The sequence below is a fragment of the Cebus imitator genome, unplaced genomic scaffold (assembly GCF_001604975.1).
Source record: "Cebus imitator isolate Cc_AM_T3 unplaced genomic scaffold, Cebus_imitator-1.0 Scaffold45, whole genome shotgun sequence".
Taxonomy (NCBI): Eukaryota; Metazoa; Chordata; class Mammalia; order Primates; family Cebidae; genus Cebus; species Cebus imitator.
In genome coordinates this window covers 8,984,309-8,998,413 of record NW_016107360.1, presented here as the reverse complement: position 1 = coordinate 8,998,413, position 14,105 = coordinate 8,984,309, and the positions used below count along the sequence as shown (strand labels likewise).

Sequence of the window (14,105 nt, the reverse complement as noted above, 5' to 3'; positions counted from 1 at the left end):
TTTTTGAGATGGAGTCTCACTCTTTCACCCAGGCAGGAGTACAGTGGCATGATCTTGGCTCACTGCAACCTCCACCTCCAAGGTTCAAGTGATTCTCCTGCCTCAGCCTCCCAAATAGCTGGGATTACAGGCATGTGCCACCAGCCTGGTTAATTTTTGTATTTTTACTAGATACTGGGTTTCGCCATGTTAGCCAGGCTGGTCTCAAACTCCTGATCTCGAGTGATCTGCCCGCCTTGGCCTCCCAAAGTATGGGGATTACAGGCATGAGCCACTGTGCCCAGCCCAACTGCTTTCTTAAAACAGAATTGTTTAATACATATTTAAAGAAATTCAAATTTTATCTTCTAAAGAACTGCCTTAGCATTAATCAGCATGTAAACTTTAATAAGCAAGAAAGTGCATAGTCAAAATAACAATGTTATTTTTCTATTTATAATACTTTTCTAACCAAACAAGATTCAAATAACACAAGTAGACAGATTATTAGTGTGGTAAAAAGTACTATAACTGATGCAAACAAAACAATTTTAAGATAAAGAAATCTGGGAACATATAATAAAATCATAGTTAGTTATAATTAGATGATTTTCATAGAAAGCATTCAGAACATTTTCAACTATTCTAGAAAAGCTAAATATTAATCCTTAAAAAAATCAGGTCAATAATTGTTTTCCTGATACAATTTTAAATCTAAAAAGCAAGCATACAAACAACAGTAAGATTACTAAAGTGTGACAAGTGGATAACCTGATGATGTCATGCAGCTCCATGTTTTGACAATGGGGGCAAAAATCCAAAATAATTAAATTTAATCAAAGGAAATTTAGTTGGCTGATAAGACAGAAAAATGAAGTACCAGAGAATGTTCTGGAATGACATCATACCTGATGGATGTCTGCTGGATGCCTCTCCATATTGATGTAACTCTAAAAATATATTTGTAATGGACTTTTAATTTATAATAAATTAAGAAAATATAAACAAACTACTAGCCCATTTTATTACTTCACTCATTTGGTAAAGCAACTACTTCCCTAATTAATTGTCCACAAAGTATAATACCTGCAAGCTATAAATGACAGAACAAAAAGTTAAAGGTATTGGAGATCAGTCAGAGAAAAAGAGTTGGTATGTAAAGCTATAAAAATACCTGAATACTCCTTACTTCTCAAGAAAGATGCACTGATTGAAGAACAGCAAGAGAATCCTGTCATCTAACCATGAAGATGATTATCATTCTTACGTATGGAACAGAATATATTTTGTAACCATAAAGCTTGGACTTTACAAGATAGTCCAAATTTCAAACATTCATTTCTCCAACATCCATCAAATTGTTCTGGAAATGCCATTTTTTGTGGAATACAAACCATATCTTTCAAAGGTAAAATATTTTTAGGACAATTTCTATTTTTCTTCATTTATTAAAGTAGTTTTAGAACATTACTCTTACGGTCAAAAACTCAGATTAACCTGACTTTACTTTGAACTTTAAAAATTTGTCGGAAAAATTAACCCAACCTTTGATCTAACCATTTTGTAATGACTCTAAAACCATTAAAGATATGGCTAGATTTAATATAATTATATTTTATTAAATGCAATTTAAAGTGTTGCACTTATAGGCTATGGATGTTAACTGTTCATTCATCGTTAAGAAATGACTAAACACTATCTACTAAAATATTTCTATTTCACATTCTTATTACTATAAAGAACTGAATGACCAAAACAATTCAAAGTACAAAGACAAGGAAGTAGAAATGGCTTTTAAGCATAGGAGATGTTCAACAACCTCACTTAGAAATACAAATTAAACTATTTTATAACTTTTTTTCCCTATCATATTAGCAGAAATCCTTGTATTTCATAACATTCCTATAAATAGAACTGTGGGTTAATAGGCATTTTCCTAACAGGCTTGTGGAAGAATGGTTCTACCTCTTGGGAGGACAATTTGGCAACACAAATGCATAAACCCTCTGACCTAGTAATCCATGTCTGGGAATGTATTCAACAGCTACGTTATGCAGATACATGCAAAATGAGTTATGCACAAGATGATTAACTCCGACATTATTCCTAATAGCAAAAGATTGACAGCAACCTAATTGTTTAACAAAAGGGAACTTTTAAACAAATGATAGTATGTCTACGTGATGTGGACACTATATATAGTCATTAAAAAGGTGTGTGTGTGTGTGTGTGTGTGTGTGTGAAGTCTATGCACCAATAAGAAAACATCCTCAAGATACATGGCTAAGTGAAAAAAATAAGGTTCAGAATAGCATGTATACTATGCAAACTTTCTATGAAAAAGGAGGTAGAAGGTGAAAAAGGATATGTAATTTTTATTTACTTGCATATGAAGAAATTCTGGAAAGGTAAGCTAATAGAATAGGTTTTTACTTGGTGGGGGATGAGGTCTAGCGTGGTAGTGGGAGGACTTGGAGGGAGATTTCGACTGAATACCTATTTACATTTCTTGATTTTTGAATCATGGGAATGATTCACTTATACAAAAATTAAATTTTTAAGGTAATAAAAATAAATGACTCCCATTTTGCTTCAGATGAAATAACAAGGACCCTCCAACCTGAAACAACTAAAAATTATATTAACAAAATATATGAAACAATGTCTTTCAAGATGTCAGAGATCAGGCAATGAAGACAGTGACCCCGAAAGATGTAGGAAACAAGATGAGCTGCACAAATGTCCCAGCTAACTGCACAGAGAGTTTCCAGGCTGCAACTCAGGAAGAGAGAAAGGTGAAGCCTGGTGGTCTCCAAGTTGAGGCAATGAACTGGGAGACCTGAGAGATCAAGGTGGTTACAGTGCATGGAACACAGTATCAGTGAGCAAAGACTGCACAGAAAGAACATTGTGAGGACTCCGTTTCCAACTGAGTACTTAATCAATGCATGTGTATGAAGAAGCTACCTGCACCCTCTGTGTAGCTCTTTCCTCAATGGTGGTAAAGAGTCATTTGAAAGCATTATAGGGAACAATATATGGAGGTTGTATACAGTCAAGAACAGTTTCTGTTCTCACCAGGCCAAGTGGAAAAACCTTCATAATTCATAAGACATGGGGTATGATACTTAGAAGGGTTATGAGCTAAACTACATCCTGTAATCTTACCTAAAAAATCTTAGAAAGCAAGATCTAAAAGAATCATCTGTACCCCAGAACAAAGCTTAAGAATAATTTTTACTAAAATGTCAAAATATATGTTGGCAAAGTTGCAGAGAAAAGGGAACAGCTAGTGGGAATGTAAATTAGTTCAGCCACTGTGGAAAGCAGTTGGGAGATTTCTCAAAGAACTTAAAACAAAACTACCATTTGACCCAGCAATCCCACTACTGGATATATACCTAAAGGAATATATATCATTCTATCATAAAGATACATGTACACATATGTTCATCACAGCACTTTTCACAATAGCAAAGATACGGAATCAACCTACATGCCCAATAATGGTGGACTGTATAAAGAAACTGTGGTATATATACATCATGGAATACTATGCAGCCATAAAAATAAAATCATGTCCTTTGAGCAACACAGACATAGCTGGAGGCCATTATCCTAAGCAAATTAATGCAGGAACAGAAAACCAGATCACTGCATGTTCTCACTTGTAAGTGGGTGCTAACATTGAGTACATATGGAGACAAAGAGGGGAATAACAGACCCGGCAGCTTACCTGAAGGTGGAGGATGAGAGGAGGGTGAGGACTGAAAAACTACCTATCAGGTACAATGCCCACTACCTAGGTGACAAAATCATTTGTACACTACACTCCAGAAACACACAATTTATCCATGTAACAGACCTGTACGCACACTCCCTGAACCTAAAAGTTGGAAGAAAAAGAAAGGGTATTTCTAATGCAAAAATATCCAGCACCCAACAAGGTAAAATTCATGATGTTTGGCAGCCAATCAAAAATGGCCAAGCATGTAAAGAGGGAGAAAAATAAAACCTATAAAAAGGAGAAAATCAATCAATTAAGATTGACACAGAAATGACAAATATGCTAGAGTTAGTAGACAAGGACATTACAGTAATTGTTTTAACTTTACATATTATATTCATAGTTCAAGAAGCTATAGGAAGGATTAAGTATATTAAACACATAAAAAAGACCCAATCTGAACTTCTAGAAATGATAGTCAAAATATCTGAGATGAAAAATACACACTAGGTGTGATGAACAGCAGATTAGCCATTGCAAAAGAAAAGATTAGTAAACTTGAAGACAAAGCAATAGAAAATATCCAACATGAAAAACAGAAAATAAAGGCTGAAATAAATGAACTAATCAGTGAGCTATGGGACAACTTCAAGGGGCCTAATATACATGTAACTAAAGTCACCAAAGGACAGGAGAAACAGACATAGAAAAAATATTTGAAGAAACTACTGTCAAAGTTTTTCCAAATTTGATGACAGAAATAGTCTTTTCAACAAACTGAGCTGGAAAAACTGAATATTCATATGCAAAATATAAGCTTTGATCCTTTCCTCACATCCTATATAAAAATGAACACACAGTATATGAACCCTAGATAGACTCAGATATATAGCACAGATAGAACTGTAAAACTTGTAGAAAAAAAATTGGAGAAAATCTTTATGACCAAAGGTTATACAAGGGCTTCTTAAATAAAGCCCTAAAAGGATAACTCAAAGAAAAAAATTGATAAGCTGGAATTCATGAAAATTCAGAACTTCTGCTCTTTGAATGACATTGTTAAGAGAATGAAAAGACTAGAGACTGGAAGAAAGTCTTGGCAAATCCCAATTCTGATGATGCACTTGTATCATGAATACGTAAAGAATACTCAAAACTAAATAAGAAAAACAATTCAACAAAAAATGGACAAAAGATATGAAGACACTTCACCAAAGTGGACATAAGTATGGCAAATAAACACATAAAATATGTTCAATGTTATTAGTCAAGGAAAATGCAAATTAAAATCACAATGAGATACCACTCCACACTATAACAATGGCTAAAATTTTCAGGACTGACCATATCAAATGTTATCCAAAATGTAGAGTAATTGGAACTTTCATATAATGCTGGTGGAAATTTAAATTGGTACACTAACTTTTGAAAACTGTTTAGTCATTTCTTCAAAAGTTTAACATATACCTACCATTATGACCCAATTCTTCAATTCCTGGTATTTACTCAAGGACCTACATGTAAATGTCCATATCAGCTTTATTTTATTTATTTATTATCAAAGCCCCAAAATGGTAACAAAAAACGTTCATCAGCCAGCTAATGGATAAACAAACTGTGGTACAGCCATGCAATGGAATGTCACTGGTCAATAAAAAGAAATGAACTCTCAAGATACATAACATGAATGAATCGCCCAAACAACTATGCAGACTGAAGGAAGCTAAACAAACGAATCAAACAAAATCCAAAAAAGAATGCATGTATTCCATTTATATAAAAGTATGGAAAATGCAAAATAATTTAAAGTGACAAAAAGTAGAGCAGTAGTTTCCTGGAGTAGGAAGTGGCAGAGCAAAAGGGAGCAGGAGGGAAAGATAAGTGGACACAAAGAAGCCGGAAGGTCAGGCGCAGTGGCTCATGCCAGTAATCCTAGCACTTTAGGAGGCTAAGGCGGGCAGATAGCTTGAGCACAAAACTTCAAGACAGCCTGGACAACATGGTGAAACCCTGTCTCTACCAAAAAAATACAAATATTAGCTAGGCGTGATGGTGCATGCCTGTCCTGTAGTCCCAGCTACTCGGGAGGCTGAGGTAGGAGGATTATCTGAGCCCTGGGAGGTTGAGGCTGCAGTGAGCTGTGATCATGTCACTGTACTCCAGCCTGGGTGATGGAGTGAGGTGCTGTCGCAAAAAAAAAGAAAGAAAAAAAGGAACACAAATTTCTGCGAGTGTTCATCATCTCAATTGTGATTTATGGGTCCATTATGTACGTCCAAACATAACAAATTGTACACTTTACATGTTATGTATATAAACTTTATCTCAAGGGTATTTTTAAAAAGTAAAATGAGTAAAAGTATTGAGAAAATAAATATTGCACAGGAATACACTATGCTTATGCAAATGACAATAATTAACAGATGAAAAGAAATTAAATGGATGAAATGGCTAGAAAAACAGCTCCACCTTGACCCTGATGTTAAATCAGAAGGTGGCTAGTAATTCTTTCAGAATGTGTTGGCTAAACATGGTGCAAATGTTGTTTACAGAACAGAGTTCCAGACCCATCTGAATTTGCCTTTCAGACTGAGTGACAAAATGGTGAACAAGGTGATTATCATTGCTAAGAGATTTTCCACAACACTAGCTGAGAAAGGACACTCTATTTCTAAACTTTTCTAGTATATGAACTTGGTCTACTTGGTTAAATACAGATGTACACATACATTTTTGAGTAGCAAGATAAGAATATATGTTTGGGTTAAAAAGCTTTGAAGGGTAATTCACATTTCTTTTTGATAAATATCTGAGGGCCATAAATTCAAGCCTCAAATAAAAAAATTTATTTTAAAAAATCATACAAAAATTAGCCAGGTGTGGTGGTACACACCTGCAGTCCCAACTACTTGGGAGGCCGAGGCAGGAAAATTGCTTGAACCCAGGCAATGGAGGTTGCAGTGAGCCAAAACTGCACCACTGCACTATAGCCTGGGTCACAGTGCTAGACTCTGTCTCAAAAAACAAAAACATAAAAACAAAACCTACTAACCTAGGCCTGAATTATACTAATCATAATTCTTAAGCTTATATCACTGGTTCATGCAAGGACTGCTTTTATTGATTTAATTAGTTTTAATAATATAATAGCTATGCACTTGCCACCTAAAACCAACATTAAAATCCTACTTGATTCCCCTGCCCTCATTCCATCCCATCCCATCATTCTGGTTTCCCCAACCAAGGCTCACTTCACCCTGAATCTTGGGTTCAAAAACTCCTTGCTTTTCATTTCATACATAGTTTTACTGCATTTATATGTACTCTTTAAAATTATATATTTAGTTATTTTAAACTTAAAAAAATAGCATGCTATCTGCATGTAATCTTTGGAGGTTTACATGCTTATTAACATGTTTCCAGCTGAACATACATAAGAATTGCTCTAGGGAATTATTGCCGCTTGATATATGTGAATGTTGAACTCTAAGAGATACTAAACATTTTTCCCCAATGTGTTTATACCAATATACATTGCCACCAGTGTAGAAAAAATGCTGTAGATTCACAGCTATAATTTTTACCAACTTAATAGTATAAATGATATAGCGTTATGATTTTTATTATTTTTTTATGTTTACTGAACACATGTCCTCTTTTACTTGATTTTTCTATGTAGAGTGAAACACAATTTCAAACAGTATCCCTAAGTATAACCAGGTTTCTCCCATTCATTGAATCGTCTCTCCTTTCCACATTGAAAGACATATCTCTGTCATATATCAAAGTAATATGCAAGTATAGGTCTCTTTCTGAGCTCTCTGAAAGTCCATTGACCATGCTGTCTATTCCTATGCCACCAACACAATATCTTAATTCCTACACATTAATAATCAAACCCCATTCCTGTTTTTTGGACTCAAGAGTGTCTTGGCTATTCATCTTATTAAATTCCATGGAAAACTCTGATGAAATTTTGACTGGAATTCCATTAAATCTACAAGTAAATGTGTGGAAACTACATCTTCACAATATTGTCTTCCTATCCATGACATAATATACCTGCTTATTTAGACCCTCTTCGTGATTCTTTTGTGAAGAGGTCTTGAATTTTTTTGGTTAGATTTATTCCTAGACATAAATGTGGCATTCTCTGACTCTACTGTAAATGATGTCATAGTTACATTTCTAGATGTTTGCTGAGGCATATAGAAATGCAACTGAGTTTTGTGTCTTAATCTTATTTTCAGGTACTTGGTAAACTCTATTATTTCTAGTAAGTCGTAGTTTTGAGGGGTTTTTACGCAAAAACTCGTATTTGTAAATAAGAAGTTTTACTGCCTCCTTTCTAAACATTTTGCTTTTATAATTTATTTTTGTCATACTGTATTTATGGACCTTTCAAGAAAATATGAAATAGAAGTGGTGCTAGTGAGCATCCTTTCCTGGTTTCTTTCTTTCTTTTTCAACTAGGCAAAAGCTTTATTTATCTTTGTTTTAAACTATTTTCTGGCTTCTTTGGCTACATAATTGCAAATAAGTAACTGTGTATAATCAATAATTTAAAAGTAGCAGTGTCCAAGGGCCTTGGAATTTAAAATATCATAAACTTACATCTTATCATATATGAAACAAAAATTTTAAAATCACTTAAAATTCTTGAAATTTTATTATTTTTTAGAAGCTGAATCAATTCAGTTTGCCTCACTGTTGAAAGCTTCATCAAAATTCTGAACAAGATCACCCCTTCCCCAATAGTAAGTGGTACTTTTCCACTTACTATTGCTAATATAATATAAAAAATATATTACAGGACTGTTGTCCAGGTCATGGTGGTCCCAAAGAATAAGAGAGAATTCCATCAGTTGGCCTTAAACAAATAGAATTATGAATAGCCTCTGGGAATGTAAGCTATATGTAATTTGAAGAACTTCGGAATTGGTTACTTCTAACTCACTTTGGTCCTCAAAATATAAAACATCTTAGGTCCCATAGGAGATTCTGGAATTTTAGCAAGCACCTCAAATTATTCTGATAAAGATAATATACTGACCATGCTTTTGAAAAACATTACTGTGATAGGGAAGAATTCTTGGCTTGCATTTGCTTTTGCTGCAATCCAGAGCTGAGACAGGCTCCACAGCACTATACAGTGGAGCTTTTAGTGACAGGTGAAGAGGCAAAATGTCCTTGCTTCCCTAAAGCATCTTAGTAGGATGCCCATGGTTTGCAGATGCCCTGGTTTATGCCTCTTACTCCAGCATATGAGTAATATTTCCCTTTCCTTTTTTTTTTTTTAAAAAAGTCTCAATTTGGATGTTCTTTTGGAAGCCTTCATGTTATAGTTCCTTTTCATCTTTATGGAAGGACAGGCCTGAGACTGCCCGAGGCTTGTATGACTCCTCTCCTACTTTAATTCCTTCCCCTAGCTCTAAATACTAAGTGAAAAGCAGAGTTTGAGAGGGTATAAAATGAGGAAAACCTATGTTTAAACCAAGGCTAAATATCCTTGCATTTCATGATACTCAGTTCACCAGATGCAAAATCTATGCAGGAATTTGGGCCAAAGCTCTAGTTATTAATATTATAAAGTTTTATTTTGCATGTAAGTCTATTACAGTCATGGTGAACTAGAGGAATTCTGGAGTTTGGACCACAGAAGAAAAAGAAAATCTTCCTACTACAACTAACACATAATAAATAAAATATGTAAATCCTTGATTTTACTCTTCCAATCTATGAAGGTACAAGATAAGGCCTCAGGCTGTCACTAATGGAAATGTGCCAACTGAGGAATAAAGGTAGCTTGAGAGGTACTAGTGATATGAAATGTCTAAGTACTAATATCATTTATTTTTCACAATTCTTTTCCTTAAGGACCACAAAACTATTCATGACTAAATATCCTTACCTTTGAAAGAAACAGTTTAAAATAGGCATTCAATGAAATGTTATTTCAAATAACTATATGGAAATGTAAAAACTAGACTTTTAAACTCTCATTTTAACAATATGAAATAAGATACACTGGTAGTATTTTATGTAAGAAAACTTATAATTTCATTCATACATCAAACAATACATTTCTGGAATCAACCTGAACATTGGAGGTATTTACTTCTATATTATTTAGGTTTGAAAACCCTCTCTTTGGTTCCAACACTCCTATCATAATTTTCAATTCTTCCTCTGCAATTATGTTTTTACTCTTTCTTCCTTTACAGTTCCATGTTACCACCACTGCCTCATCACCAAAGAAGTACAGCCACTTCTCAAGCGCTCACTATGTGGCAGGTGTTACTGTGAGAGCATTACATGAATTAACTCATTTAATCCTCATAACAACCTTTTGAGAAAATAAATTTTATCCCAAACTATATAGATGAGAAAAATGAAGCACAGAGAAAGTAAGCTGATAACTGGCAGCACTGGTATTTGAACCTAAGTGGTCATCTTAACCATTCATTAGAGCTGTTGCTCACAAATCACCTCACACCTTTAAAAATCTGCCACCTGGTTACATAATCTCATTTCTCTTCTTTTTGAATTCACTTAACATACCAAGGCCAGACAATCTCTAGCACTAAAACATTTTCCTGTTCAATTACTTATTTTACCTAAAATTAGTTTTAAAATACAGACCAAATGTGTGCAAACCAGGGGCCGAAGATTTTCTTTATACTCATCCTCTTTTTCTGGCCTCATCAGTCATTTCACTCTTCATAAACACTAAGCTGGAGGTGATCTGGACTGGATTTTTATCCTCTCCCAGGGCCTAATACAATGCCTGAACATAACAGCTGTCAGAAATGTTTGCTAGATTCATAATTAAGGCTTTATGGTTTGTCTGATATCTAGCTGTAGGTTTCTGCTATGCCAAGGTTCCTGGTGTTCACAAAGAAATTTTCTTACTACTTCCTTTATAATAGTAAAATACTACTGTTTAAAACTTCAAAAATTCACCCATGACAAAATCAGGCATTTTAGAGCAAATCAATTGTTTTTCTCTTTTCTTTAGCAAAATAGTAGCAAATGATAGTTATTGCCAACACTGCCATTAAAAACATTAAAGTATTTTTAATATTATCAAAAATTTGATTACTAACCTGCTGAGGAGTAATGGTATCTCTATAACTTGGTAAGATTTTTAGGGTGACACTTCCACTAATATTTTTCAGTAATTCTTGTAATTCCTTTGGATTGTTTCCAACCTCATGACCATTGACTTCTTTAATTATATCTCCCACATGAAGGAGACCTTGTCGATCTATCATTCCCCCATGAAGGATTCGGGCGATTACCAGATCATTATTTTCAACCCTAAATGTCACACCCTGCAAGAAATAAGAGATTTCTCATTTATTAGGGAGAAATGCTTAAGTATTCATGAACATATGTAAGAAAATAATCCTAAAACTAGGTAAAATGAATCATTCTTACTTTTCCCATGTTCTCTCCTGTCTCAATATTTTATTCCCTTTAAACTAATAGCTAGTTATTACACTAGTGGATAGGATGTATCTTACAGGCTAAAAGGAAACTTACAGGAGCAAGAAAAGGTATTTGTGCATTCTGATGGACTTATTCCTGGCTTATCCTTTTTGGAACTCATTGTTCCTTGTTTTGTTTTGTTTTTAAAACTTAAGACTTCAGGAGCTTATAGTTCTTATAGTCAGGATCCAGAAGTAATAATTTTACCAGGAAATTGTAAACTTCATACTACTTAGAGAGTCCTAGTATGGCTTCAATTTTTCATACCAACTTCCTTCCGTATTTTGATACTATCAGTATTTCTTTAAAGAGTAGTTCATATCTTCAAAGTGTAGGAAGAAATGTAGTAGTCATCTTTTGAAATTTTTGCTACCCATTGCCATACTTCTACTTCTAGCTCAATTTAACTTTTCATTTTGGTTTAATTTTGCAGGTTAAACCAAGTTGAGAAAGCATCAGTTGTGTCTATATACACAGGCCAAACAAGAATACAATTTTCATAACATTATGGAAAAAAAAAAAAAAAAAAACGAAATAGTGACTGAATCACAAATTGTATCATATTTCAGATTTAATAGGGCAGTGATTTTTCTATACTCACCAATGGTTCCCCAGCTCTTTTGTGAATACCAAGAATACGAATGGCATCTACTGGTAATAACTGATTACTGATAGAAGAATTATTCATTTCTGGGCTTGATGGAGGTGAATCATAACACTTTGATGCCACAATATCATGGGCCTCCAACAGTGACTATAACAAGTCAAAACAGCCTGTGGTTATTTACAATATATTGATGAAATATGTTACTAAAAGTACTTTGTTAGTTCATTATCCCAGTGGGGTACTACAAATTTCTAAGGCACATAGTATTAATTCCCAAATATCAAGTTAATCAAATATATAATTTTTAAGAGATATAAAAATAGTTTTATTATCATCAAACAATATCATATTCCTTGTTTGAGATGTGCAGAGTTTGACAGAGTTTAGTGATGCTTTTTAAAAACTGGCAAGTTCACTGTAAACTGAACCTAGGTTTCCAGTCTGTTGCAATGAAAGCACTGGATTTCATTGCCACTACTATCATCATATCATTCAATATTCACCATCAATCCTACTTACTAAAATATCATAAAAATTCAAGTTCAAATGACATTTTAACCTAATATTGCTGTTAGTAATATACTTTTTATACATACAAAATGTCTGTTAAAAGATGTCCAATAGAAAATGGATAAATATTAGCATATCAGTGACAAAAATTTTTATATTACCAATGAAGGTTTTAGTTTATAAGAGGAACTTTTTTTTTTTTTTTTTGAGGAAAAAAGCAAGTCAGTAATAGTCCCGAATATATTTTTTACCTCCTATATTTACTGTGTATGTACTATCAGCATGGATCAGTTTTGATCTAGCTTTCTGGGAATTTCTTAATACTAAAATATTATTTTTTTGTTTCTTATTCTAAAAGAATCATTTTTAGGCCGAGTACAGTGGTTCACACCTGTAATCCCAGCACTTTGGGAGGCTGAGGAGGGTAGATCACTTGAGGTCAGGAGTTTGAGACCAGCCTGGCTCACTTGGTGAAAGCCCGTCTCTACTAAAAATACAAAGTATTAGCTGAGTGTGGTGGCGCATGCCTGTAAACCCAGCTACTCAGGAGGCTGAGGCAGGAGAGTTACGTGAACCCAGGAGGCGGAGAATGCAGTGAGCTGAGATCATGCCACTGCACTCCATCCAGGGCAACACGAATAAAACTGTGTCTCAAAAAAGAAAGGTAATTTTTACTGCAGCTGTGCATATTCAACATAAAGCTAAGTTAAACATTCTTGGAGGGCTGGATGGAATGCAAGTTCAAAAACAGTAAATCAAAATAGAAACATATTAACAGGTTCAGAATAAAAGCAATCAGGATAATTGGTCATTTCTGGTTATTTCATAAAACAATTTGTGAAAGACTGAGAAAAAATTCAATAAAAACAACTCACAAATCCCTATGTAGAGATTCTTCCTATAAATGCTGGAAGTTACTCAAAGCTCCAACCTGGACTGCTTAGTTTTCCACCCTATATCCTCCTTAGGCAGTATTATTTACTCCTGTGACTTAAGCCACTACCTACACATTGACAACTCTTAATTTTATGCCTCTAGTTCAGAACTCACATGTGCTTCAGATTTTAACAGTAAAAACTTTGCCCATAACTGGTCAAAGTCATGGAATTTAAAAATCAAAAGTAAGAATTGTAAAGGATTTAAACATTGAATAAAAAATCCATAGATCCACAATGCTATTTAAAAACACAGAATGAAAAAACATGTGTTACCACTTGAAACTGAAATTTAACTATTCATTGTGAAACTTAGTAAAAGGATGAAGTACATTCCTGCCTCTTTAGTAGGAAATGCATTATAATGTAACTGAGCAGCCCAGTTGATAAGAAGCTCAACATTATGGAAGAATACTAGCTAATAATGTGGAATAGAAAAACGTCATTTTGCAAGCTCTAATGAAAATGCTGATTTGCAAACTAAAAGCTAGAAAAAGATGAGAAATAACAAAAATCAGAGCTGAAATGGAGAAAACTGAGGCACAAAAAACCTTTGAAACAAGATCAACGAGTCTGGGCACAATGGCTCATGCCTGTAATCCCAGCACTTTGGGAGGCAGAGGTAGGTAGATCACCTGAGGTCAGGAGTTCCAGCCTGGCCAACATAGTGAAACCCTGTCTCTACTAAAAATACAAAAATTAGCTGGGCATCGTGGCATGCACCTGTAGTCCCAGCCACTTGGGAGGCTGAGGCAGAAGAATTGCTTGAACCTGGGAGGTGGAGGTTGCAGTGAGCCAAGATTACACCACTGCACTCCAGCCTGGACAACACAGTGACTCTGTTGTAAAAAAACAA

General features: G+C 34.4%; 1 protein-coding gene across 3 annotated transcripts in view; it reads right to left on the bottom strand.

Annotated features, from left to right (window-relative positions):
• The window catches only part of MPP6 (membrane palmitoylated protein 6), a 126,863-nt gene that overhangs the window by 28,183 nt on the left and 84,575 nt on the right, over nt 1-14,105 (bottom strand). For 2 of the 3 annotated variants that reach the window (XM_037737916.1, XM_017527000.2), the window contains exons 4-6: nt 11,799-11,951; nt 10,813-11,040; nt 888-929 (exon numbers count right to left, since the gene is read on the bottom strand). In XM_037737916.1, the coding sequence (XP_037593844.1) occupies nt 888-929; nt 10,813-11,040; nt 11,799-11,951 (423 nt within the window). The remainder of the gene's footprint in view (nt 1-887; nt 930-10,812; nt 11,041-11,798; nt 11,952-14,105) is intronic. The other variant, XM_017527001.2, reaches the window with a different exon arrangement.